Source organism: Colletotrichum higginsianum, chromosome 4 (genome assembly GCF_001672515.1).
Source record: "Colletotrichum higginsianum IMI 349063 chromosome 4, whole genome shotgun sequence".
In the NCBI taxonomy this organism is placed as follows: domain Eukaryota; kingdom Fungi; phylum Ascomycota; class Sordariomycetes; order Glomerellales; family Glomerellaceae; genus Colletotrichum; species Colletotrichum higginsianum.
In genome coordinates, this window is record NC_030957.1 from 5,279,748 (window position 1) to 5,306,822 (window position 27,075).

At 50.6% G+C, this 27,075-nt stretch overlaps 8 protein-coding genes across 8 annotated transcripts; 3 read left to right on the plus strand and 5 right to left on the minus strand.

Moving 5' to 3' along the window:
- Positions 1 to 825: 825 nt before the first annotated feature.
- CH63R_06932 (Ubiquitin fusion degradation protein) lies at positions 826 to 3,117 on the plus strand (the record flags this gene model as incomplete). Its single annotated transcript, XM_018301907.1, has 1 exon — positions 826 to 3,117. One exon carries the CDS (start codon positions 826 to 828, stop codon positions 3,115 to 3,117), a length of 2,292 nt encoding a protein of 763 aa, XP_018159757.1.
- A 370-nt stretch (positions 3,118 to 3,487) lies between these two features.
- Positions 3,488 to 4,388, minus strand: CH63R_06933 (uncharacterized protein; the record flags this gene model as incomplete). The annotated part of the gene is made up of 3 exons (XM_018301908.1): positions 3,488 to 3,533; positions 3,585 to 4,011; positions 4,085 to 4,388. The coding sequence occupies 3 exons, from the start codon at positions 4,386 to 4,388 to the stop codon at positions 3,488 to 3,490; spliced, it is 777 nt and encodes a 258-aa protein (XP_018159758.1).
- A 5,278-nt stretch (positions 4,389 to 9,666) lies between these two features.
- Positions 9,667 to 11,364, minus strand: CH63R_06934 (histidine acid phosphatase; the record flags this gene model as incomplete). Its single annotated transcript, XM_018301909.1, has 4 exons — positions 9,667 to 10,744; positions 10,799 to 10,947; positions 11,008 to 11,141; positions 11,202 to 11,364. 4 exons carry the CDS (start codon positions 11,362 to 11,364, stop codon positions 9,667 to 9,669), a joined length of 1,524 nt encoding a protein of 507 aa, XP_018159759.1.
- Positions 11,365 to 13,183: 1,819 nt separating this feature from the next.
- Positions 13,184 to 15,972, minus strand: CH63R_06935 (C6 zinc finger protein; the record flags this gene model as incomplete). The annotated part of the gene is made up of 5 exons (XM_018301910.1): positions 13,184 to 14,410; positions 14,469 to 14,951; positions 15,009 to 15,296; positions 15,482 to 15,797; positions 15,935 to 15,972. 5 exons carry the CDS (start codon positions 15,970 to 15,972, stop codon positions 13,184 to 13,186), a joined length of 2,352 nt encoding a protein of 783 aa, XP_018159760.1.
- Positions 15,973 to 17,467: 1,495 nt separating this feature from the next.
- Positions 17,468 to 19,850, minus strand: CH63R_06936 (Fungal specific transcription factor domain-containing protein; the record flags this gene model as incomplete). The annotated part of the gene is given in 8 exon segments (XM_018301911.1): positions 17,468 to 18,026; positions 18,080 to 18,324; positions 18,370 to 18,712; positions 18,779 to 18,863; positions 18,918 to 19,207; positions 19,223 to 19,475; positions 19,535 to 19,764; positions 19,843 to 19,850. The coding sequence occupies 8 exon segments, from the start codon at positions 19,848 to 19,850 to the stop codon at positions 17,468 to 17,470; spliced, it is 2,013 nt and encodes a 670-aa protein (XP_018159761.1).
- Positions 19,851 to 20,999: 1,149 nt separating this feature from the next.
- On the plus strand, positions 21,000 to 22,714 carry CH63R_06937 (Aldo/keto reductase; the record flags this gene model as incomplete). Its single annotated transcript, XM_018301912.1, has 6 exons — positions 21,000 to 21,506; positions 21,564 to 21,764; positions 21,850 to 22,026; positions 22,084 to 22,170; positions 22,218 to 22,307; positions 22,382 to 22,714. The coding sequence occupies 6 exons, from the start codon at positions 21,000 to 21,002 to the stop codon at positions 22,712 to 22,714; spliced, it is 1,395 nt and encodes a 464-aa protein (XP_018159762.1).
- A 572-nt stretch (positions 22,715 to 23,286) lies between these two features.
- On the minus strand, positions 23,287 to 24,728 carry CH63R_06938 (Indoleamine 2,3-dioxygenase; the record flags this gene model as incomplete). Its single annotated transcript, XM_018301913.1, has 3 exons — positions 23,287 to 23,324; positions 23,386 to 24,349; positions 24,405 to 24,728. 3 exons carry the CDS (start codon positions 24,726 to 24,728, stop codon positions 23,287 to 23,289), a joined length of 1,326 nt encoding a protein of 441 aa, XP_018159763.1.
- A 495-nt stretch (positions 24,729 to 25,223) lies between these two features.
- CH63R_06939 (Kynureninase) lies at positions 25,224 to 26,838 on the plus strand (the record flags this gene model as incomplete). The annotated part of the gene is made up of 3 exons (XM_018301914.1): positions 25,224 to 25,410; positions 25,492 to 25,895; positions 25,948 to 26,838. 3 exons carry the CDS (start codon positions 25,224 to 25,226, stop codon positions 26,836 to 26,838), a joined length of 1,482 nt encoding a protein of 493 aa, XP_018159764.1.
- Positions 26,839 to 27,075: the final 237 nt, after the last annotated feature.

The window sequence follows — 27,075 nt, forward strand, 5'->3', positions numbered from 1 at the left end:
GCGCTGATCCGCTAGCTGACATGGCGCTCCGGGGCTCACGGAGTGGCAGTCCGGGGCCTCGGGGTCGGGGTTTCTCACGCAGTCTGGTTTCGGCTGTTTTTGGCGACCGCCGACAGGGAACATTTGAAGCAACAAACAGTGCCTGACTGACTGTGCGCGCGAAGCCAAGCGGCCAAGCAGGACAGGTGCCTGTTTACTTATTGAGAGTGACCGCGGTACTTTTCAATCCAGGCGCCACTAGGCAGTCTCGGCACCCCCGGGCCCGCGAGCGGTGAGAGAGATAAGCACTCACGAGATTAAGCACGAGCTGGCTGTGGCGCGAGCTGGACAGAAGAGGCCTAGAACATTGTGGCTGTCGTGGCTCGATACAATCGTGGCCAGGTTGTGCATGCACCGGGGTGTCCTTTCTAAGTACCTAGATGTGCTATGGAATCCCGAAGAAACCCCCACCATCCATTGCTTTGCTGATTCATCGCGACTCTCCCTCCCCCCCCATGCGCCGCTGTATTTCGCGGAAGATCCAGCATGGAGTGGCGTGTCTGAATACTGAACCATAATACTCTGTCCGACCTCGACCGATTTGATACGATACGATACTTGGTTTTCTCCCTCCCCTGTCAGATTGCGACACTCCAAACGCCAGCAGTGATCTCTTCACGACAGAGCCATTCGCCCGTCGATTGCCCCTCCACCCCGCCGAGACCTTCCTGCCGCAACTCGTTAGTCACGACGAGTCCGGAGGTCAAGAGAAATCCCTGGTATTATTCAAGAAGCGACGCGCACGAACAAGACCACGAACGAACACACACACAGCGCGAAGCCGATATGGACGAACCTCCGCAACCTGAACTGGAGTGGTCAGCGCCCTTTGCAGTATTACCCTCCTCGAAATCCGCCTCCCGGGACTTGCGCGGCGACAAGATTCTCCTCCCCCAGTCCGCACTCGAACAGCTGCTCGCTGCGTCTCCCCGACCGCCAGCGCCTTCTCACTCGTCCTTCACCTCCTACGACCCCTTCAACCCGTATGCTCGTCACCAACAGACCCAATATCAACCCAGCGACACCTCCCAGCAGCTACCCAACCCCTTGATGTTCCGTTTGGTCAACCAAAAGAACGGAAATGCTGTCTACGCCGGCATTCGCGAGTTCTCTGCCGAAGAAGGCGAGATCGCATTGGGCCCGTATCTCATGGAGGCCTTGGGCATTCTCCCGACCGAGTTTGGCAGCCGGAGCGCCAATGCCGAACCCATCGACCTGGCCAGCGACATGCTTCCAGATTCGCTTCCCGAAACGCAGCCGAGGGTGACAGTGCACGCGAAGCAGTTGCCCAAGGGTATTTACGTTCGTCTCAGACCGCTCGAAGCAGGTTATGACCCCGACAACTGGAAGTCGCTGCTCGAGCGCCAGTTGCGTGAAAGTTATACCACCCTTACAAAAGACACCGTTCTGGCAGTCCGTGGCGTCAAAGGCGAACACTTCAAGTTCCTAGTCGACAAATTCCTGCCCGAAGGCGATGGCATCTGCGTTGTCGATACCGATTTGGAGGTTGATATCGAGGCTCTCAACGAAGAGCAAGCCCGCGAGACGTTGCGCCAGATCATGGCTAAGGCCCAACCTGGTACTGCGAATGGAAGCTCGAGAGGGGGTGAACTTGACATATGGAAGCCGGTTGCGGGCCAGGTTCTACCTGGAGAATACGTCGACTACGAACTGCCCTCCTGGGACCGGACTCGGCCACTGACTATCACCCTCTCTGAGATGTCTTCCCCGGACGCAGTAGACCTGCTTATAAGTCCCAAATCCACTCGGCAACGTGCCAAACCCCGGGACTCGGAGCACGTTTTCGGCAGCTTCACGCCCGCCGAAGACGGAACAAACTCTATCACTATTCAGCCTACGAATGTCGAGCTCGAAAATGCAGAGATGCTGCTGATATCGGTTTATGGCCACCCCTTGACGGCCAGTCTTGATGGAACAGCACCACTTAGTTTCCGCCTCAGCGCCAAAGCTGCACTCGAGGGCGTGTCGCAAGGTATGCCTGTTGATTTGGCCAATGGCGTGACAAGGTCCTCGGACGAGGAACAGTGCAAAAATTGTCTGCAGTGGGTGCCCAAACGAACCATGGTACTTCATCAGAACTTTTGTTTGCGAAACAATACCGTTTGCCCAAAATGCAAACACGTCTTCAAGAAGGGATCGCCAGAGTGGCACGCGCACTGGCACTGCGAATATGATGACGCATTTGGCGATTCCCCGGCAAGCAAAGCCAAGCACGACAACATACGGCACAGTGAATGCCAATGCCCGGCTTGTGATTTCACGGCGCCGTCCTTAGTAGAACTGGCACTACACCGGACGAGCGTCTGTCCCGGGAAGTTGATTCTTTGCCAGTTCTGTCATCTTGAAGTGCCTCAGGAGGGCGATCCATTGAACCCATCCGCAGAGACAATCTTATCCGGTCTCACGGCACATGAACTGGCAGATGGCGCCCGAACAACGGACTGTCATTTGTGTTCGAAGATCGTCCGCATGCGAGACATGACAGCACACATGAAGCACCACGAGCTGGACAAGGTTTCCCGGCCCAAGCCCGACATTTGTCGCAATGCGAACTGTGGTCGAACGCTTCACGGTGTTGGATCCGCTGGCGCCGTCGGTTCAGGGACAGCGATGGGACAAGGTCCTGGCAACGAATTAGGCCTCTGTTCGTTGTGCTTCGGCCCCCTCTACGTCAGCATGCACGACCCAGAAGGCAAGGCTCTTCGACGCCGCATTGAGAGGAGATATCTCGGTCAGTTGATGTCAGGCTGTGGGAAGAAGTGGTGCGGGAACGAATGGTGTCGCTCAGGCAGAGCTAATCTTGGGCTCGAGGCCAAGGGAACCAGCGCTCAAGCTGCCCTACCGCTCGTTAAACCTCTGGTGCAAAGTATTCCTCAACTTGAGGAACCCATGCACTTTTGCGTCGATGAGGCTTCACAGAAGCGGAGGAAGCTGGCACAGATGCTGGCTGGTGAGGGGGTTTGGGATTTCGAGTGGTGCATTGCCGCGTGTGAAGCAGCCTCAGGAGATTTGGACAAGGCACGGGAGTGGCTGTCGAACTGGGCGCCAACCCGGTAGAGGAGCATATGAGCATGCGGATAAACATTCACGCAGATATTCGGGCAGATATTCGGGCAGAGACGCGGGCAATATAGCGGATACGTGATGTGCTAGTGTACGACATACGATTGATACCACATAGACTAATTAGGCATGAAGATAGAACTGGATCATGTTGGGCCTTGTAAAATACAGGCGGGTGTAACTGGAACAAGAGTATGGCAAAGACCGACATGTCGTCGAATACCCAACCAACCGAACTTCAGGTTCAAAAGTGCAACGCCACAATGTTGCAAAAGTCATGATATCGACATGTTTTGTGAAGCACTCTAGATGCAGGAGTGTAAATCTTCTCTCTCATGCAACCTGTATGTTGTCTTGCCCTGCTCTACAGAGGTTGATAGCCTGCGACAGACTGACTGATATATGGAGGCCTGTATCAACGTCAGTATTGGACTCGCTGTTTGCTTTCACCCATAACTTACTTTAACAAGTTCCGAGCACCAACAATGGCAGCCGCACCTCCGGCAAAAATACCTAGCAGCCTGCTCCAATCGGCATTGCCATAGACTGACTGACCAACAGAGAGAGCAACGAGATCGTAAACAAGACAACCACCGAAGATCCAATCACTAGCACTGGCCAACAGCCCGAATCCCACGCCGGTGAGCACCTTCAACGTAGTGGACGGCTGCTGGTGGACGAAATAGGCGACCGAAGTGTTGTGCAGAAGATCCAAGACTCCGATGCCGGCAAACGTCTTGGCAACTACGTGAGTGAGAACTGAGTTGATCGACTTTGTGTTCATCGGCGGAAGACGCTTGAAGATGAAGTAAAGTTGGGTAAGACTGTTGATGGTGACAAAAATATTCGCAGTTTTGAGGTTCGAGCTGTTCCAGAAAATCATCCAGGCTGTCACGACTAGTCAGCCTACATACCGTGTTGACGATCCTCCAGGGCAATGATTTTAGAAGATTGTACTTACTAGCGATACAAAGGTTACCAATGGCGTAAAATGGTGCAAAATCAATCATCGTTCCAATATCCGCATCCATTGGCTCGACGCTGACATCCGCTTTATACAAGCGCCATAGCCAAGCAAGCTGAAAAAGCTGCTGGGGGAAGAAAAACCCAGCGATGAAGAAGGGCTGCGGTGACCAAAATGACAGGTTGGCGTCATGGACATCTTTCATGTTAGGAGAGCTGAGCATGCCATAGTTCTGGGCTGCAAAGTCGACAGCGAAGGACAGTGGCGCGAGCCATTTGGCCGTTGAGAGAGAGACACCCATTGCTGCTGCTATTGTTCTCGTTGTTCTGGTAAGGAACCCAAGCCTCTGGTTTGTGTGGTAAATTAAAAGGAGGTGTTGTTGTTTGACACGATGAGATTATGGGGTGTACATACACACTCTTAGCACCCAAGCGACTCGGGACAGTGCTCAGGCATGACGTTCATGATGTTCTGCGTCAGGGTTCGACAAATACAAATGACGGAGAATAGCGCACATTTCATCGCCCCGGTCGAGGTGACTCTGGACAGTAAGGTGTCCATGACGTGTACATCGTCCTGGGGTGTGTTCCCGCAACAAAGTTGCCAGCTACTCAAGGGATCCTATGCGTCATTGACTTTTTGGGTGTCCAGAGCGGGCGCCGCCGGTAATCGCTCCGATTGGCCCCACCTCTTTGCTCCGGTCCCGTCTGGCCTTTTCGGCAAACGATCGGGTCTCTCCAGCCGTCTGCACTCAAGCCAAAGGTCACAATTGAATTTATGGCTCTTCGACCGATCCGTACCATTTCGATTAATCAACAGACTAGTGTTGAGGTCTACGGTTCCAAGTTTACCAGTGAAACATCCTTTTTTGCATTGTCGGTGGCTCCAATTTGAGAAAGCGTCGTCGCGGGGGTTGCGAGTATATCTGTCCTGTTCCTCACTACATCAATAAGTAAGCTCGAGTCCACTGAAGGTCACAGCACACTTTCTGGGAGCGTCACATATGCTTTCCTGTGCACCTTTTATGACATCGTCTGATATCAAAGGAGGACGGTTCATCACGCCAAGTGGATGAGTCGCCGTTGTCCCCGTCAAATCCGACTCATCTGTACACCCAGCCTTTTGACCTCCCTTTCCCTGAAAAGGCGGCTTTGTTCTTGCTTGTCCGATTGTTTCGATCGGTTCTTGTGGCATGTTTGGGCTTGATAACCCAGGTACTTGACGAAACCACGAAAGTTTCTGCAGCATTTTGCGCAGCGATGGTACGCACGAGCATACGATCAAGGTGCTGATTTCAGCTTCAGACCATATTATGGGGATCGCAAGGTCATCTGTTGCGGAGGGGGTCAGTCTGTTCTCAGGATATCAACGAGTGGCCAAACGCCAGACACTCACAGGTGTCATCATGACCCATTTGAGAAACAGAATGCATCCGGATTACAGAAATAGCAACCACCCTGGAAAATAGGTTAGAAATGTGGCTAACTTGCAGCGAGCAGAGTGGAAGGGCGAAGATGGAAGTCGCACATCAAGCCGAGTGAGAGCATAGCAATAAGGCCGAGTCTCTTGACTAACGGCAGCTGTAACCTCCATAGAGTTGGTATAGGCTCTATGAAGAGAATCAGGTCCGAGCAAAGGTTGAAGGCAAACTAGTTTTGGGTCGAGTATTAGCCTGACGGCTGCCAAGTGTACTGGGGTTTACTCACACCGCACCACCAAAGTACGGGAAGATCAAGGCATACTCCTTCCTTCGCAACCGTCCACGCCTTCGCAACCGGTTTGCACTGAAATACAGGAATTAGGCTTTCTTCAACTGCCTGACAGCAAAGAAACGCAATGATGCCTTTATTCATCATTATCAGCCGCCGACCTGGAAGCATGCGGATGTATAAAACTGCAAAAGACATTTTGGCGAGCGCCAATCCATAACTGTAAGTTGCAGACGTCACAATGGTAAGCTTTGTTGCGATGTCGTCAGCCCACCTGTTTGCAAAGTCCTCGAGATAACTGACTTTAAGAAATCGCTCGTAAGCAGCAATGCTTATGTCCTGGTGATGTTTTCCAAACCCCGAATGAGCCGCTGTACGATCCAATTAGCACGCAAGAACAACAAGCAAAACCATGTAGAAGCTACTTGCAAACGAGTGTTGTAGTGCACATGGCGATCGTAAAAGCCTGGGCACGGGTCGTAAGCTCATCGTCTTCTGTCAAGGGTTTCTGTTTCTAATGAAATTCACACACCCAGCTTGCCGTGATGAGAACTTCGCCATTAGTTAGATTGGCCGAGAGAAATTTAAAGCCCATAACGTGTCTTACTATCGTCGAGTCCGTATGCCCGTAAATTTGAGCGGACCATTATCCGTACTGATATAGCCAGTGTGGTAAGGCAGATCATGCCTATTGTCGAACCGATGATAGTGGCAACCCTATCGTCCGCCATGGCTACAAAGCTTTATCGCTACGACGCGAATACTTGTATGCAACATGGGTGAAGCAGTAAGTGGGCTGTAGATCTCGTTCAGTTACAGAATAATTCCGTTTGTTGCATTGCAGTCGATCACGACGTCGCATCCTGTGGATTGAACTGCACCTATTTCATATCCCTATCTCCAGTGCACACGGAACAACCATGGAAAAAGTAAGGTAAAATGGGGAAGAAAACCTCAAGAAACCAAACATGTGGCACTGCTACATTTTAAATTGAGGGGCATTCTGCTTGTCATGGAATTCAATTTGCATGTGGCGACGAAAATAATACAGCAGCCAGACCCCAGCACCCCAATTCATGCTAAACAAAGTTTTCATGGACTTCAATCACCAGTCAAGACGGAGTTGTCCAGAGAGACCAAGCATACGACAGGTGGTTGTGGCATCAGTCCGTGCAAAGCTTCCTTCGGACCAGGCGAGAATTTCTGCCAGGAAATTCGTCAAGTGCCGATTTTCTCCGTAGATTGCGTTTCAAAAAAAACCACTGTAAAAGATGTGCCGCATGTTTGCTTGATTTCTACCTTGGCCTACGTGATTGGTCCAAGTCTAAGTTGATGTGTCTAGGAAGATGCATGGTCAAACATCCAATGAGTAACGTCGGGCACCCACTTTTCGCCCACCCCCCCATTTCGCCCACCCATAAATGAGGCTATCCCCATCATAACCACCAAGTTCAATTAACTATTGACTTCGTCTAGATGCCACCACAATACAGCTTTCAGCTTCACTAGGTAAATCAGACTCGCTGGATTCATCCGTGATACCCTCTTTTTCGCCAGCCTCAATTTGAGCCTTCTGGATGTCCTTGATATTGGCGAACTTGGTGTTTGGGTCGATCTGGACTGTCCTTCTTTTCCTTGCTGCATTATTGGTGACTTGGGCCTGCAGGAGCTCAAGATTATGCTGGGCAGTTGCCAGCTTATAGGACTGCTCGCTGAAGCCTTTTTTCACCTTTATGAAAAGGAGGCGTTGAGTACTAGCATCATTATCCAGCTCTGTGAATAGCTTCAACTGGCCAGCCAGATCCTTCATCTTCCTTGGCGTCGACCATGCCACTGCAGACGATACAGAAGCCCATCCTTCAGCTCCCCTGCCTTCCTTGACTTCCTCCTTGCCTCCAGACTGCCCTTTGCAGGTCTGATGAGATGATGCTGATGGTGTTGGTGTTGATGGGAGCAGCAGACGACTCATAAGGGGCTTTGCCATAGAAACAGGCCATAGTCCAGTCCATTTCCACCCACTTTTAATGTTCTGGATCGTCATCCCTGCCAGGGCAGCCTTATAATAACAGCCTAGGAAGTTCCTCTTGCCTACAACAGTAGAGTCATTCCAATGACTAAGGTATCCAAGCTCCTTCCTATAGGCTGCCTTTAATGGGCCAAAGACTGACTGATCAAGTGGCTGGAGGACATGGGAGGTATGTGGTGGTAAGAACAATAGATGGATGTTGTTTATATAGCAGAGCCACATAAAGTCCGTCGTTGTATGGCTCCCATGCCCATCCAAGACCAGCAGTCTAACCTCCTCCTTGCCCTGAGGGACAGTCTGAGGGATGAAGACCTTCTGCAGCCATTCAACTGCAGTGGCATCTGTTGTCCATCCATTCTCTGTTGCTGTAAACTGCCAGCCTTCATAAGGGCCAAGATCCAAAGGAAACCACTGCTGCTGGACTGTTATACCCTTATATATAATGAGGGGATGCAGTCTGTGGCCCAGGGCAGAGATGCATTCAATAATAGATACCCATGCCCTTGATCCAGGCTGTTTCTTGCGAACAGACTTCGTCTCAGACATGCCCAGCACCAGCCCATTAGATCCTTGCCCCTCAAGGATACCAGTCTCATCCATGTTGTATCTGTTGGCTGGTTTAATGCTGATGATCTCTAGCATGGCGAGATGCTTGAACCAGTCCCTGATGACCTCAGTAGATGCCCCATTAACACGTCTAGAATCGATAGGGCGACTTCTCTGGACCTTGACTGAAGGATTCCTATTCAGAAAGGCTGTTATCCAACCTTTCCCTATAGGCTCTGTATCCCCCATAGCATGGAGGATCCTCTCTGCGAATAGCTTCACTTGCAGATGGGTTGGAGCAACACCAAGGGCATGCTGAATGCGAATCCATTCAGCCAACTTAGCCTCCTGACCTATAGAGAGTCTCTGATGGTCAGCAAAGGCAAGTTGCCTTGGTTGGCAGCCCTTGATGCGACTGCGAAGTGTTGAACGTGGCACACCCCATTCGATTGATGCTTTCCGGAGGGACTGCCCATTGGCGACTGCTTCCAAGGCCTGATTGACCTCATACTCGGTATATGCGCTCATAAGGGCAAGAAAAAGGTATGCTGAAAAAATGAAGCCATTCGGATAAAAACTGTAAATGTTGTGATGGTTAGAAAAAGGAGGAGGTTGGAGGTTAGGTGTGCTGATGAGGGATTTATGGGTGGGCGAAATGGGGGGGTGGGCGAAAAGTGGGTGCCCGACGTTAACATCCTTTTCTACACCAGTCACTCTGGGAGCTCCTCGTATAAAGTTTTGCCTTGTGATTCTTTTCCCGGAAAAAGCCATTTCCATTAAACGCAAACTTAGAAATACCTTTCTCATCTCCTCAGTATGCCTATCGGACTTGTTAGGTTATCACCACTGCGTGAACACCGGGCAACCCTTGCTAATTGTGGGAGAAATAAGATACAATGTACATCAGTCACATTACCTGATGGCCTCCAAGCATCTCCAAACGACGAGGGTCAGTAACTTTAAGCATGCTTTATGTATACTGTACCTGTCAGCCTTCCCGTGAGTGACTCAGGTAACGATCAGTCCCGACGCCAACCAGAATCGGGAAAATGATTCATTCCGAACTGGAAGACTTCATAACGGTCTTATCGTCTAATCATAACAAAGTATTGGGGAAAGAAAAGAGCAAAAGCAAACAGAGTCGGGATTTTTGACTGGAATATGTAAGACGACCCTTTCCCTTCATTCAGCCTCTAGTACATAATATCTTTACCGAGAACAGCTTCATGTGCAAATTACTATTGTACATACAAAGTTACATCGCTGTGATAACTGTACTGTGCCAGTGTCAACATTTATCAAGGAGCGACATGACTTAACCACGGACTGCTAAGATCAGTGTAGAAACTCGCTCCCTTGACCTCCGTCGGTGCTCCTGGGGTTGTTACGTTGCAGTTGTTGATCCAGTTGCCTTGGACTTCAAGCTTTTTAGCAACATATGTTCTGTAGTCATCCAGCAAGCACGAAGAGCCGGGTCCGCCTTTGCAGGAAGGTACTGGATAGACAGCATCATTGAGACGAATGCGTACGTATGTCTCATTGCGTGAGCCTTGTGCTGGTGGATGGGGCTGTGTGGAGTTACACCTCCGGGGCGTGCTGGCAAACGTCTCGTTTCCAGTCACGACGCAGTTGAGTCGCTCAAAGGCTATGGTTCCTCGCATGGTAGTATATCTGGAGCTAACAAACAAGCGATCGTCATCTTTCTCGGTGCTGGAAAGAGGCTGCTGCTCGTCAAAGACTCCGGAAGCGGCCACCAACTGGTTGAGCTGTCCGTCATTGAGAAAAGACATGATGAGCTTTGGCAGGCTGAAAGAGGACCCATCTTCGCGCTTGCCAGTTACCGAAGGACCTTTGTCGAAGATACCCATTAAAGCATTCAGATAGGGCGTCATCATTGTTTTGGGGATGTCGGTGCCTGGGCCCACTCCGTAGTAGTAGCGAAGGTCCTGGAAGTATTCGTACTGGAGGAATTCATCGTCGGAAAATATGTCGCACCACGGCGAGAGACGCCCTGTGATTTGACTCTCGTAGCCGCAAAGATAAGGGATTTGAGACACGTCGTTCTGCGTCAAAGTGAGATTTCCCTTGATAAGTGCCTGTAGGCGGGCCTGGATGGGGGGGATGTAGACACTGTTCCATTTCGTCACGGAGTCTCCTCCCTCGGTGTCCTTGAATGTGGGACACATATCGGAGGGGGCCAATGAGTCGCCAATGCCACCAGGAAATCCTCGAGAAGTTACGGAAATTACATCTCCGAACAGCGTAGCATTTGTTCCCAGGAAACCGCGGACGAAAAGCTTTGCAGTCTGAAGAACCCGGGAGTAGTTGTTGGCCCAAACCATAAAGTCGTCACCTTCGGTATAAAGTTCAGGATATCTGTCTCTAGTTAGCCAAATGATTTCCATCCCGCCGGGTAAACTGGATAGTCACCTGGTCCGCATGGTATAACCAAGGTCAAGCGCCTCTTTGTAGCCCGTCGGGCTGAGGTTCGAGATTTGGGACGAAGGGTTCGTCAAGGCTGGCTGCCACTTTGACAAAAAGCTGAGGCTGCCAGAAGCAGTATAGTTTGCATCCTGGAACTGCGTGTCTTGGAGTCAGTATCATCATCACGTTGTGCAAGATAACGTCGATAAACTGACTCGCTTCTGCATCGAGACCCATCCATTGTAAGCGCCGGGGTCGGGGTATCGCGACCCATGGCGAAGAACGTACGCCGCTTGATCGACAATGCAGTTATCCGGAATGTCTGACGAGATCCCATGGACGTTGGGTCCTGGTGCGCAAATGTCAATTTGTGACATGAGTTAGTGTTTCCAGGATAGTGGGCTCATACCTGCAAACCAAGGGCCATTAGCACCAACGTGCTCCAGCGGATGTGCAGCAGATTCGCTGGCCGGAAGGTTGATATCCTGGATCGGGGCAAGGGACCTCGAGCTTCCAGCCACACTCGCCACAAGACAGACGAGACCGAATTTGACTGATGCCATCTTCATCATTCACCGCGTAATCGACAATGGCGCATAGTCTGCTCCGCGTTCACCTTTCCGGCGTACACACAATTCACTATATACTCATTCCGCCTCTGATCTCGGTCCGGTCCGGTCTTTGCCGGCCACGTGCCCTTATCGTGGTGTTTACGTCTCTCGGTCTGGAGCGGATATTTACTTGTAATCTTGTAATTGCGCGTAACGTAACGTCTAAACTGCCAGGCACGTGAGAAATATGTGTTTCTGATTCGATGGTTTAAACAGGGTTATGGAGGCTACAGGGATTGCTTCCCAGAAAGGGCACTGTCCCCGTGAGTACTTCCACTAGCGTGCTGTCACTTCTGGGGTTGCCGGTCCCTGGAACAGGATTTATTGATCGTTAAAACCTGTCCTCTATGCCAGAGAGAACTTCGGCCAATCCAGTCGCCTTCGAAGACCACGGGTCGAGTTAGGGAGGCCCAAGCCGGTGTGTGCGCGGATCGTGCATGTCGAAGGTGCCTATTGGAATGCCGACCGGATTATCGATGGGGAAATGGAGCCAGAGGCCTAGCCGAGCCAATTAGATCACACGGATCTACCTCCGTCGGAGTAGGTCCGTCCAGCCAGCCATATCACAGCCTCCATCGATTGCTGCCCTTCACATCAGATTCTCTTCTGCAACCCACGAGAATCCACCAATAATTGCTATTGAGCCGTTCGTTCACTTTAGTGACCCTGTGATACAACAGTACCGCTTAGGCTTGGGTTGACAATGTGTCCATGCTTCAACATTCACCAAGGACACTCAGTTCAATATCTTGGACAGACACAGAGGCAACAAGCATATTCTAAGGAGTCTAAATGTTTTGTTAGAGTCCAAAGATGCATTTAAGTAAGATATAACAGCGACATAGCCCTGTTGGAAGCTGTTGCAGTCTGAAAATGATGGGCTGTGCAGCTGACAGGCCGAAGGGCATCGCAGCGCGGAGTAGCTTCACGTGAAGCTAGGCTGGAAGGCTACTGCGACCGCCTGCACGTCTCTTGCAGGGGAAGCAGAAAACAGGTAAGACAATGGGCCCGCTAGTTGGGGCCCATAAAGGTCAAGCGTAAGACAATGGGCAAAGCTAAAGTAAAACAAGAGGCAGGTATAATCAAGTATTTCTCTCCATAGTTAAACCTTCCTTGATGAAGGTTTGGGCATGTGAGACTATACAGGTAGTCTGTGAAGCGGTAGATCTCCCCACTGTTGGCAGTTATCTACTAATGTATGCACACTAAAGTGTGTGACGAACAGAAAAGTAATAACGTTATAGTCCAGCAGCTCTTCTGGTGATAGGAAGCCGGTTTATAGCCTTGGAGGAACAACTGCCAGCTGTTTATTAATTTTGAGGCGTTTCATGGCGTTGTCCTAGATACGACGCCTGCCAGTTGGTGTGTCCCAGAATTTACACTGCTTGTGGGTAGTGAGGAATGACTAGCGCCAAGCAACTCGCTTGATTCAATAGCCCTGTTTCCGAGCCTTCGGGTCACTTAAGGAAGCCGAGCGCCGTTCGGGCGTGTAAACCCAAGCGAGCCGACTGTTGGGTCGGGAATGAAAAACTTTTCCAGCGCAATCGAATCTCAATTTTAAAAGCGATCTGCATCGTATGTGTGACATATCCCCCAAAACTCAAACTAGAATCTGTTTTGGGTTATGACCACACCACTATTTTGCATCGGAGACACTAAAAAACGGTTCGTAAGCTTCCTAGCTAGAAAGAATTTCAGGTAAGAACCTATCAAACGTGCTTATCTGGCCAGTGAGCCATCTAAGACCTGCAATAGTAGTGAAACATGCCCTCTGCTAAGGTCACCAGCCCGTGGGAGTCCCCATGTCCAGTCCATCAAATGTGGACAGCTGTCTGTTGATGTGTTCAGGGTCTGGCATAGCCAAAGGATCCCAAGAGGCGTTCGCGCTTAGATATCTCGAAAACAGCTGATCCATGGGAGGAGGATGCCCATCGTCCGCCTCGGCCGCGGGGTGATGGCCGTGGGGTCCTAATGACCGAGGTGGCTCTGTGCCAGCTCTAGATCTGCTCAGATGCGACCCCAAATTTTTCCGAAGTGTCTCTACGTAATCTGGCTCGTTTGGCTGTATTCCGTGTCGAGAACAAAGATAGTCCTCTCTAATTTTCCACGCTCTCAAGATGAAGTTGCCCAGAGCAATGTTGTACTCTTGAGAAGGATCGAGGAACTCGGGATGGTACTCGTAGAGGGCGGGGATTTGTTGCCACGCTCTTTCGACCAAGGCTCCCGTCAAGCGCTGGCTCAGCTGGCCTACCATCAAGATGACAACATCATATTGAAAGAGCAGCTTCAGGAACCAGTGGAACCCAGGATGCTTGTTCAGCTTGTACGCATTGATGCTCTGTTCCGTTACCATGACGGACCACTTGAAGAGGTTGTCTTTCGGCGTCAAGATCTCCGTGCCCCATTCTGGTTGCTCCTGCGGAGTGCAACTGGTCTCCTTGATTTTCTGAAGTACAAGGGACTTCAACAGACCTGCAAACTCGTGTACTGGGCCGGCAGAAGGATCGGAGTTTTTCTCAATGACGTTGTTCAGTCGATCCTCGAGAGTCTTGATAAAGCCGCTAATCTGAGCTGATTGTAATTTGGTTCTTCTGCCCGAACTTAGGGTGCTCAGTTCGCTGTGGAGCATGAGGGACTCGATGTCCTGTTGTTGATGGATGCAGAAGCCAATCTGGTAGATCAACAGCGGAATAACCATTTCGGTCGGCCCTTCGCGTTCTTGATATCGTTCCGTCGCACCAGTATGAAGATCGGCGTCGTTCAAATTCTTTGGCAGTCTGCAGTCGCTTGGTCGAGGGAGCAGCGACTGGCTCAGGCCCGATATCATGGAAAACTTTGAGTCTAACATGAATATTTGCCACCAGATTCGGCGCCGCATTTCTGTTTCGAAGGGCGGAAGACCAAGAAGCTCCCCGTCCCTATGGAGGCCCATTTTCTGTGCAATACGAACACAGATGCCGTTGAGGATCCACGCTCCATGGATGTTGCACCTCCCCTGGATTGACATCTCCCACAAAGTCAGCATATTATACACTTAACAGAGATTTGGTGCGATAGAGCCTCACCATATGTAGAACCAAAGCTTGAAGGGTCGTTAAATCATGGGCCTTGAGGAAATCTGCTCGGAACAAACTGGTTCTCACGCCGGAGGAAAACCGCCGGAAAGCAGTCTTGCATGTAGTACCCAGTATAGTCATACATTCCTCGTCTGTCATCGTGATAATAGAGAGACTATAGACCGCAAAGAGAAGGGCCTCGGCATTGTGTGGCAAGGATCCAGGGTTACTGGCGGCTTCGACCACAAAGGGTTGCAATGTTGGAGCATGGACGATTTTGGTGAGAGAATTGGCCCGATCAAGAAACATTTGCCACAGGCGAAATATCTGACCAGCGCTTGGGTATAGGTCTCGGGGATCGTCGTAGGCCGCACTTCCGCCAACAAGCAGATACTCGCTATAGTCGGGCATCGATGCTCCGGGGTCCCAATCGTGTGGCTCTGCTTCAACTGCCTCGTCTTCTTGTTCAACAAGCTCTCTCATGCCGCGCAGCTGTATGGCTATTATCAGCAAGTTGTCTTCAAACTTATTTGGTTATAGGGAACACACCTCTTCGTAAACTGTGGCCCAAAGGAAGTTGTCCATGAACCGCACAGCACCATCTTCCACGACGAGCTTTCCAGCAGGCTTCCAATTCAGTTCGTTGTTTTGGTATTTCGGGATGTTTGAGGACTGTGGTGGAACAGTCTTGGTCTCAAAATCCAGAGGCTCCTCGCTGGCTTCCGCATACTTGGCCAAAAGCTCCTCGCATCGGGCAAGTCTGGCCTGCAGCTCTGCATTGGGTCGTCTACGCTTCCGCACCGGTGCTGGAATACTGGGACTGCATGTTGCTTTGGACTATTCCATTGTCATATTAGCGTTTCGATGCAGGCTCAGGAAAAAAGCTGGCACAGATTGGAGACGTGGAAAGAAACATAGATGGTTGGGATGCTCATCAGCGCCCGTCGCGATGAGAGGAGGCAAAGCAAATGGGGAGAAGGAACAGACAGCCTCATGCTGAGTCTTGTGATGCGTTTTCGTACCTTGACGCAGTTTGCACACGGATAATTCCGATCGCACTTCACCTTCCGGCGCTGGCACAGAACGCAGGCTAGAGGCCGAGGCTGTTTTGATGAGGGATTTTCCTTAGGAGAGGCCGACATTTTGTTTGAGGAGAGACAGGTCCTGTCAGATGTAGGATAGGCACCGGTAGCCTGGAGCAGTCCGCTCAGCCGACCGCGGGGACGGGTATATACAACAGAGCGATCGGGGTTCGGCCAGGCACTGACCGACTTGCGGTACTTGCCGTAGTGGGTGCTCTCAATGTCTCCAATACTGTGCCTGCGGTACTTCATCCCACTAAATGTTCACCAGGCGTAAACTGTGGGTAAAATCAGGGCCTGGACATCGGTGAGGCGTAAAAGGGGTGCAAAAGTGCCAAAGCTTAAATGAAATCCGAGCCCACATGAAGTTGCAGGCTTAGTTTCAACCCCTACGTTGAGCACAGGCAAAGAAGTGAAGGTCTGTTGAACATGATGGTGACCTACAGTAGTCTTTTGTATTTCTGTGTTGAATCACGGACCTGTTGGCGGTCCCTTCCCCTGGGTTACACGGACAAACGAGTCAGCAAGGTTTGTGAAACCCCAAGGAGCTGTCCAGCCTTGACGGCAACGAAACACCACAAATTGACAAAATGCAACCTAGTTGTAGAATAGGCAACGCAGTTTCAAACCTATCCGATCCTTCAATATAGCAATGAAAGCTTCAACAGCACTCAGTCCTCCATTTCACGCAGCCTGATAGGTTTCATACGCCACCTTGGCGGCTGGCTTCCCTAGCCCCCTTCAGTGCTAGGTAAACCTGCTGCGGGGTACTAGCAGCCACTAGCAAGGCCTATCTCATCGACTGCGGCAAGGCTTCAGGTCTACTCTGTAAATCTTGTTGTTTTCTCTGCAGTACTTTGCTAAGTAGAAGGACACAGTGTTACAATTCCTCTCTCTGCTTTTACATGTAGAGAAACATTCTTATAACCTTTAGCACAGGCAAATCTGCTAGAGGCCTAAAGTACTATACAGAGTCTGTCTAAAGCTAGTCTCACCTTGGCGACCACCTCGCACGTGAAGCCTTGCCACGGTTGAGGAGATAGTGACCTTCATACTTTCACAGCATTGAGGATAGTATTCTCTAGCCCTGTTTGGTGTTTCAGGGATGTGTAGTCGTAGTATAAAAAAAATTAAAAAATTAAAATAAAATTGGTGACAGTCCATCTAGCACCGATGAGGATAAAATGCGCATGATAGGTTAACTATTTCTTAGGAGATGAAAGCACTTAGCAATGCGGTTTTTTTGAAGTCGCTCTGGTACACAATCTAATGGTAAACAGAGTCGTTGGAATGCCGACCGGATTATCAATAGGAAAGAGGAGACGGCGACCTGGCTGGGCCAATCAGGTCACACGGATCCACCTCCGTCAGAGTGCCCCCTTTTGGCGCTAGGCGCGGGTTATATGCTACCCCGGTTCCGACCATTGGATCGGCCGCGATGGTTGTCCCCACTTGCGTGAGGCCATCACGACATTTTTACCATCTCGCTTGCAGTCTCATCTAGCAGTCGCTGATACTCTCGGTATGCTGTAAGTCCTGAACCGAGATTAGGAAGTTAAAGAAAGGTCAAGAAAAGCACATTATGAAGGTTGCTGCAAAGAATATGTACAGTAGGTTTATTTGCAGCAAGCAGTAGCAAAACTACGATGGTATCCGGCCGAAGTTATATACTCTTGCTCAGGTACTTTCCATCCAGCTCCCCTACTAATTTGGGTTTAGCCACCATTTGCAGTACTTCTGGTCTGTTAGCAAGAGAAAAGGATGGACATCGTACTGTAACTCCACAACTCACATGGCTGTAGAGGTGGTAAACACGTAAACTTACCCCTTCAACTTTGTATGCAGCTATTCGTATATAGGACGTATGACCATGGTCATCATCAACTACTGGCCGGAGATTTGCATCTGACACGAAAGTAGCCAATCTCAAATGTAAGGGCCAAGATCGATATGGCCGTCTCCGTCAAGAAGTTGGAACAAGTTAAGATCGCCAAAACCATGATCATCATGCCTTCCATCAAGCACAGATAGATCCGGGGTTTGCGGCAGAGACGCTGAGAGACCAAGGAACGATGCATCTGCATCCGCAAATGGTGGTGAACCGAAGCCTAAGCCCAAGAAGCCGGAAACCGAGTTGGTAGGCTTGGTAGCCAATGTCCGGTCAGCGCCTGCAGGCGTAGTCTGGGTGTTAGAGGAAGGACGAGGAGTATGATCAACGTCTGCGCTGTCGCGGGGGACAAGGCCGAATAGCTGAGAAGAGCTCTCGGTCCTCTGAATCCGTTCTTGCAACTCCTTCTTTTCCAGGTAGTCGAGAGCGGCATTAAGCAAAGTTTTTGCTATCATCGAATACTGTGCAGCATGAGCATCACTCTTGGCAAAATGCTCAAGCACCATGATGGCGTTGCGGGCGTATTTCTCCAGTATGCGGCCGAAGGATCCGAGAAGTCCTACGCCCAATATGAGAGACGAAGCGAACAGCCATGACCTGAACTTCAGTTAGCCGACGGAAGCGGTATCTTATAAAGAGAAAAAACCTACACTATGAGTGGCATATGTCCGTTCAAGTACCCTTTCTCTGTGAGTCCTACTAAGATGTCCACCATGAAACTTGCAGCATCGATGCAGGCATCGGCAAGTTTCGACTTGCCAGACACAAGTCCTGATTTGCTGACCGAGATACCCACGGAGCTTTCAGTCAGGCGTTTGTGCAGCTCGTACATCAGGAAAGGTCGTGATACTAAGATGACAGCTGCGGCAAAGTCAACTTCAAATGAGGTCTGGCCCTAATAAGTAATGTGGGACTCACCATAATAATAAGAACATAGTACCTGGCAGGCCCCAGTGGTCTTGCTAGGGTCGTCCTCTGCAGAGGAAACGGCTACAACATCTTTCAATCTCTGAAGCCAGCGAAGGGACCAGTCTCGTAGCTGTCGTGAGATGCCTTCGGTCAATTGATAAGAGACCTTCCGTCGGGAGTAAACCTCTACGACTATGCCCTCGGTGATCAGAAAGATCTGAGCCGAAGCGTTAAGAAGATCGAATGTTTCTTGTCCGCTGTCATCTGAAGCTCGATACGGTACAGTGCAGTCGACATCCGATGTTGCGGGTGGTCGACCCATCGACGTGCTCAAGAAGAGATCCAGTACGCGCAAACTCTTCCATAAGCGATCTCTATAGATCAGTGTTAGTTGCTATTATAAAATCACAGACTGAAAAGGGAACAATTTGGTCCCATACCGCTGTCTGTGTATTTCATGACCAAACCGAGAGTTGATTTCAGTGCGGTGTATCCCGATTGAGTACGCTGCTCTCACGGCAATCCCTAGATTTTGTTTGAGTAGCCATCCTCTTGAGATCATACATCCTTTTCGCATACCAAAAAATAGAAAAGCGCCATTCATTTGGCATGACCCAAGCATGTAAAGGGTAACAAGGATGAAAGTCTGAATGGTGGGAACATTGATGTTGCCACTGAGGTTGGTCAGCGCAATGTTCCGTGCGTATTCGAAATAAGCTGAAGCAACGTCTTCCTCGGAGGACTGATAGCCTATGGCGAGGACAAGATAGAAGGTGGCCGACGATGCATCCTGCAAGCGGTGTGTTTGTTGAGCCCATGATGCTACCTCATCCACGAGGTGCGCATGGCCGAAAAGATCTACGAGGCCACTGGTCTATATTCACGCTCTGATGGTTATCAACGTCGCTCTGTCAATCAGGAAATTTGAGTTATATCTCACAACTGCATGATAGGTGGATATGGCCCTGGGTATTGTTGCCAGATGCAGACTCGGCTCGCCGTTGCCAGAGTACTGAGTAGGTGGTCTGAAGGGAGGGTTCTCGCTCTGATGTGCAAAGACATGCGGATCTACGCGTGTATTCACCAGCTGCCGGACGGTCTGGAAGAACGACAGTGGCGCGCAGTCTCCTATGAAGACTGCGGGGGCCGCCGGTTAGATAGGACAGCATCGAAGCGATGGCGAAGACAAAACGTACTCAGTTTTCCTTGAGCATCACACAAGAGACGTGCCTCTCTAGGAACCTCAGTTTCCTCTTCGGCCAGGGGATCGTTTGTAGATCTCGAATGCCGGGCCTCAGACTCAGACTGATGATGTGTTCCGTTGTGCACAGACGGAGAGGGAGTCCTAGGCGTCGGAGCCGGCGCTCGTCGTCTCTGCTGAGGAGAGTATCTGCAGGTGGAAGGTCGTTGGCGCCTCAAGCAGTAACTGCACGGCAGTTTACCGTCACACTTGACTACATCCGAAAGTCAGAGCTGTGAACATAAGACGGGTCCGAGTTTGTACAAATCCATGGCGGAAACCCAGACAAGCAGCACTCCACATTGCCCCGTGCCGTTATGCCAAGGTTCAGACTATGTAGATATTCCTCAGGGAGCCAGGAATCAATGGAAACAATACCTTTTCGAGCCTTACAGCTGTCGCATGCATTGGCAACTCTTGTGCGGACGTAGGCATGCGGCGATGGCTGCCGCACCGAGACATCCTCCATATTGGTACCGCCGATATCAGCTTGTTGTTCGTGCGGGCATGCGGAAGAGGGAAGATCGGACGCGGAGAGAAAAACCACCAGTGCCGAGGGATGGAAAGTTTTCCGAGGGCGGAACAGACTCAACGCTAGCCTAGTTCAGATCCAGCAGTACGACGACGCAACCCTATGACGACACTATCATACAGTGATTCCGAAAGCAAACACGTTGACGGAAGCACTGTGACTCCACCATTACCTGACGTGACCCCCTCTTGGCGTTGTCGTTCCGATCCCAGCCAGTCTCCCTCCACTCCAACAAACCGTTTTTCGTTAGTTAGGCCACTTTCGAACAGTTCGTCAACCTAAGTCGCCTGCTGAATGGGCTCCCGTGACCCGTAATCGCCCTTAGCACTCATCTTTTACGTGAGCCCAGCCCAATCGTGCAGGCCTTCTCTCGCATCATGGCCGGACACGTGTGAGTCAAGTCAATCCCTTGATGTCAGCGGCCAGTGCCGGGATGTTGTTTCCCCAAAACCAATCCTTGACTGACAGATGTACATGACCAGACACATGATGGATGTTGTCCTTATCTCTCAATGTACGCGAAGTAATCCGAATCGAGTTTACCGAGCTAACAAGAGATCCACAAGTATCTCCCCACTTACTCCGCTCCTCGGTCAGGCTGCTCATCTCCCAAGGGCCGTCGACACGAACCATTTTCCTGAAACACGTGCAAGCCCGCCTAACTGCAAGTCCAGTCCCGTTCCCAGACAGCCATGCCTTAGTGAGTGATGATGGTGGGCTATCCTCACAAAGTCTCGAGTACTTGGCATGGAACCGCTGTCTACTGTCGGCCAAGCTGGCCCAGCAAGCGATAGAAAAGTATGTGGGTACCGTGTGTTAAACTTGAGGTCAAACAACCCCTTGTCGAGAAGTGTTAACATTAAGAAGTCTATCTCAAGTCATACGGGCCATGACCAGGGTCAATGACCAGCACACAAGGTTGTCAAGCGATTTGAGGTCGGCATTGCAGATTATCGATGGCGACATTGTGCAGGCTGTCCAAGCCCTCAAAGAAACAAAGCCAGACCCCCTACCGGATTTAGAGAGACGATTGATGAACTTGATCAAGGAGCTGGGACACTACAAACGTGTCCACGATAAAAGAGACTCCGAAGACTTCGAGTACCCATTCAGACGAGGAGAACGCCAAGTGAATGATGTTTTCAAAGCAATTTTCCCAGATTTGACACCCCCGCTTGCGAAGTCGCAAACCAAAACGCCTATGTTACTAAACATCAACACTCAATCACATTTTGAAACTTTCGCGCTAGGACCGTATCAGTTTCCGAGGCTTTTGAACGGACTTTGGCAGTTGTCTTCGTCCTCATGGGGCAGCGGAAGTGACAAGAGACAAGAGGAGGAGCTCATTCGACTTGTACAATCCGGGTTTACCGCCGCGGACATGGCAGATCACTATGTTTGTCCAACACCATGCCACGGTGGGGCTGACTGAGCGACTAACAGTTCTTGATAGGGCGATGCCGAGCTGGTCTACGCAAACTTTAGGAACCGCTTATCGCCTAGTGTTCGGTCTCAGGTTCTTGCTGCCACGAAATGGTGTGTTTTTACGCCGCTGACTCAGCCTTTGACCTCCCTATTTGTGCTCGAAAAAGTCAAGGAGCGATATCGAAGACTGGGCGGTCGTGTCGAACTACTGCAGTTCGATTGGTATGATGTAAGTTCTGATTGTTGTTGACCTTGTGTTGACGGTGGGTTCGTTGTGTATCTACAAGATGCGTACTAACAGGATGTATTGCCAGTACTCGTGCAAAGACTATCTTAATATTCTGGTGGAACTGGTCCGCTTAACAGCAATTTACCCTAACCTAGTATCAACCATTGGGCTGTGTAATTTTGACTCCGAGCACACGGTTGAAGTTTGTGAATACCTGATAGCCAAGACAGGCTCTGTTGGGATTGTTTCCAACCAAGTCCAGGTATTATCTTGCCAGTGTCACCAAATTCCTCAACGGAGATGACTGAGCCGATTCTAGTTTTCTCTCATTGACTCGCGTCCACTTCAACTCATGGTTAATGTCTGCGCAAAATACGGATTAAAGTTACTTACCTACGGCTCGCTCGTAAGTAGTGTGTTGATCAATAGAAAATCTCTTGCTGACCTCAATAGTGCGGAGGGCTTCTGTCTGCAAAATGGCTTGGCAAAGCTGCACCAGACATTTACTCGGAAACACTGCAGTTGACACCGTCACAGCGCAAGGTGAGGGAGATGGCGTTGCCCATTTTAGTCCGTAGGTCCGTAGGACACAGGAGCTAGACTGACAAGGTCTTCAGTACCATGACATGATCATGAGTTGGGGAACGTGGCAAGATTTCCAAAGTCTGTTATACGAACTCTCCGCCATAGCTGACGAGCACCGCGTTACCCTAACAAATATTGCGACTCGTTGGATCCTCCAACAACCTTCTGTTGGCGCCCTCATTGTCGGTACTCGTCTGGGAGTATCCAATCATGTCGACGATAATCTCGCTACATTCGGGTTTACGTTGAATGCATGGGACTTGGACAGAATCGAGGCACTGGCGCTGGGCATCAGCCGTGGAAAAACACGGCGATTATTCTCAAAGTTGGGTGACTGTGGGACGGAGTATCGGAATGAGAACTAGGGTCGGAACCCCCTCATCAGCCGAAAGAAACTACGTTGTAACGTCTTGCAAGTCTGCCTTACTTCAGGTAGACGAATGTCTGTTATGTGTCACAGATGCTGTCGTGGTGGGATTCTCACGCCGTGGGATTCTCACTCGTGATCCACTTAAATGATGAACCCCGAGAGTGCGGGAAAGGCAACAATCGTCCTGGTTACTCCAGAATCCCTACGCAGCCATAGGTTCTCTTTCATCATGTCAGTGTGCGGTGTCATTGACTACAAAACAACAGTATTAATGGTCATTCCCGCTGGCAAGCTTACTGCCATACTATTCTGCACGCAACAGGCAGGCGCAGGTGGTGCATGTCATGCAAGGTGGTGGAATCTTGAAAAACCCGAAGCCAAGCGGCGCCAATTCTTGACTGAGGCTAGTAGATGCGAACGATCCGAGATCCGAGAGGGTCTTCCGTGAACGGATAAGCCATACGGATGCAACTTTCCCCATTAGTGGAGCCGCTTTCTTGTGTATGGAACAGCGAGGTTACCCCCGGAAAGTAATTGGTCAACTCCCCTGCATTAGTTGGTATTCGTCTAAACTTGCCATGTCAATGACATGACATCGACGGGCTCTATGGATATCATGAATCGTAGCATCGGATCTTCAGTTCCGTGTGTCTCTCCCAAACTGACCTGCCTGCAAGGTCTCATCCCTGGTCTGCTTCAAGAACGGCATCAATGCTGTGCCTCCCGTGCCAGTGAGCTGCTCATCCTTGACAGCAGACGTGCTCGCCAAGTCAACCTTGGCGCCGCCATATGACCTCTTTGATGGAAGAACGATGTAGCGGGTGACAATCTGCAAGTGTTTGTTCCTGAACTCTGTCATGCTCTTGGTCGCAACTTGATATGCCTCCCGAAACCTGTCTTGCTCCACTGTAGAGCTCGGCAATCTGGCAAACTCGCGAATGCTACCCATGCGAGAAACATGCTCGAGGAAGCGCTTGTGCGGACCTGGCATGTAGCTGCGGACTTCTTCGTGAAAGGCTGGCGCTTTTGCCGGACTAGGCGCACTTTTGCTGGCGTGCGGATTGCTGTTTCCTTCCGATGTGTGCTCGACACCCAACACAATGTCGAGGAACTGGATGAGCGAACTTTGGCCGTTACTGCCCCCACGAAGTTGCTGCCAGCTGCCGCGACCGTTACCCTCGTCATAGAAAATTCCGTTGGGGAGGCCAGCGGCAGCCATATTCTTGCTGCCCGCTAGAAACGGACGGATCTCATAGAAGAAAACCATAGGGTCGCAATGTTCGTACATACGCTCCAGAAGCGCCCCAATCTTTCGGATGTTGGCTGACAAATCGTCAAGTGCGCGTGTGATAGTACCGTAGTCTCTGCTCTTGATGGATTCTAGCGCGTTGAGCATATCGGTGATGATGCGAGCACCCTGTGCCTCCATGGCTACCGAAACAAGGTAGAACCAAGCCTCATCTTTGGTCCCAGTGAAGGTGTGAAGGGACTCTAACGATTCCAAGTCGGTGAAATCATCGGTGGTTGACAAGAAGTTCCAAAGGTTCAGGCCAGCGTAAGTTGCAACGGGGGGAACTTCGAGGTGTTGCGAAACGCGGAGAAGGGGTACTGATATGGCTGGCGGCAAGACCTGAACGGGATGTGAGTAAGTCAAGTTCTCAGTCTAAAAGTGTTTTGCCTCTTACCTCTTCGGCCTTTTCTCCTCCCCAAACATAGGCATGCATTAGAAAAACCAGGATGACATACGCCCGTCGCCATTCTGCTTCATTCTGTAGCTTCTCCGCCGACAGTACAGGAAGAGCATCCACGTCCCTCCGCAATCTTCCAGCTTTGAGAAGCTCTGGAAGATGTTGGATAATCTTTTCCCATGGTGCGAAGTATGGATCGGGAAGTTGCTTGAGGGGTGCGTCGGCAGGAAGGAAACCGTTTGGGGTGATGGCATATTTCCTCAATGGAAAGACATCGGGCTGTGCCGGTTCGGCGGATATAGGTAGAGCGTGGGGCGACATTGGGGCGGAATGTAGCGTTGGAACAACAAACCAGAAAAAAAATAACTGAACGATGCTTTGGAAGTGTGATGAAAGCTTCGAGAAAAGATGTGAGTCGATGGGTAAGTCAAAGATGAAACCAGGCGAGTCAGGATACTTAGAGATGAAGAAGTACTTCTCACCAAGCCTGTCACAATTCCATTCTTCCGCGTCACCCGCCGACTCTGTCCACCATAGCCGAGAGATCTCTCGTTGTTCCGCAATGTAAGTGGGCCAAGCCGAAAGCCGTCGATCGGCTGCGGCTACATGCGGAAGCGCTAGGGCTTGGACGGAAGCGGATCACGGATGTTGGTGGGGCCGTGAATGGAATGGTGATGCACGCTATCTCCAGCCCAGAGAGGAGGCGTCGGGTACAAAGACGAAAGAATTGCCCAGGCTCTTTAGATCATTGTGCAACTGCTGAGGATTATCGATTCATCAATCACGCTCTGAGGGTTATTTCTCGTACGATTCAAAATGGAGTTCACCGCCTTCGCAGAGCAAATCCGGTCCGGTCGCACGGCCAAGTTTCCCGCAAACGCGAATACCTTGGAGTTTGCCCAGCAACTTGACGCCCAGGATAGTCTCGGACACCTCCGCAACGAGTTCATCATTCCGACGAAGGGTTCTTTGAAGAAGAAGTCTCTGAACGGCACGCTCCCTGGTAAGCTTCTCACAAGAAATGCCACACCAGACATCTCCATCCTCTTTTGCGCATAACAACGTTCGCTGACTGGCGAGAAAGACAAACAAAACCTCAATGGCCACGCCAACGGCGTCAACGGTACCAATGGCGCCAATGGCTCGCTAGAGGACGATGAAACACCCTCAGTCTACTTTTGCGGAAACTCACTTGGAGTTCCGCCCAAAGCAGTGAAAGAGTACATCCACGCTCAACTGGAGACATGGGCTTCAATTGGTGTCAATGGCCACTTTCAGGGACTTGACAATTCGCCACTGGTTTGCTGGCAAGACATGGCTGAGGATGTCGCGAAGAAGAGTGCGCACATTGTTGGCGCCTTGCCCGAGGAGGTTGTTATGATGAACACCTTGACTGCCAACTTGCATTTCTTGATGGCCAGCTTCTACCGGCCGACAGAAAAGAAGCACAAAATCATTTTGGAATGGAGGCCTTTTCCTAGTGACCACGTGAGTTTCGACAGATGCGGCATCCGCATGGATCTTTTGCTAACGTGAGAAGTACGCCATCGAGTCGCAAATTCAATGGCATGGCTTGGACCCAGCCAAGTCTATGGTCCAAATCCAACCCGACGAAAACTTTTACATCTCTACGGATTTGATCTTGAAAACTATTGATGAGCACGCCGAAGAAACAGCCCTGATCCTGCTCCCGGGAATACAATACTACAGCGGACAACTCTTCGACATGCCTCGGATCACTGAATATGCGCAATCCAAGGGCATAGTCGTCGGCTGGGATCTTGCTCACGCTGCCGGAAACGTTGAGTTGAAGCTTCATGACTGGAACGTCGACTTTGCCGCGTGGTGCACCTACAAGTACCAAAACGCAGGACCAGGATCTATGGCCGGGGCGTTTGTGCACGAACGGCACGGAAAGGTCGACACCAGCGAAGGGAAGCCAAAGTTCCGGCACAGGCTCACTGGCTGGTACGGAGGCGACAAGTCTGTGCGTTTCAACATGGACAACAACTTTCTCCCTACCGTTGGGGCTGGCGGTTTCCAAGTCTCAAACCCTTCGGCAATTGACCTTGCATCGCTCTCAGGCGCTTTGTCGGTCTTCAGCAAGACGAACATGACCGAGTTGAGAACCAAGTCTCTCGTTCTAACCGCGTACGCAGAGCACTTGCTTGACACCATCCTGGCAACAGAAGCCAGCGGCGAGCCACCATTTCGAGTGCTCACCCCAAGGAATGCACATGAACGCGGCGCTCAGTTGAGTGTTCTCTTGAAGGATGGTCTGTTGGAGCGTGTTACCGAAGAATTCGTCGAAGCTGGAATTGTTTGTGACAAACGAAAACCAGGTGTTATTCGTGTCGCGCCAGTACCGCTGTACTGTACATTCCAAGATGTATGGAAGTTCATGGACACCCTTAAAAAGGCGATTGCCTAGTGTAGGGGAAGAAGAGCGTTGTCAGTTGTTGATAAATCATGTATCACGTAATGTCTATGTTCCACCTTAGCAAAAGCATTAACTTATAGACCGTTTGATCTCGTACGACACGTTGGTATGCAGCTGGTTAGTGCCCTAGAATCCCTTCCCCTACGTTAAGTCAGGATTCGCCGCCCAAGACCCGTGCTCCCCCTGTTCAACATCCATCCTCCACCCATACGTACTAGGCTGCTAGCG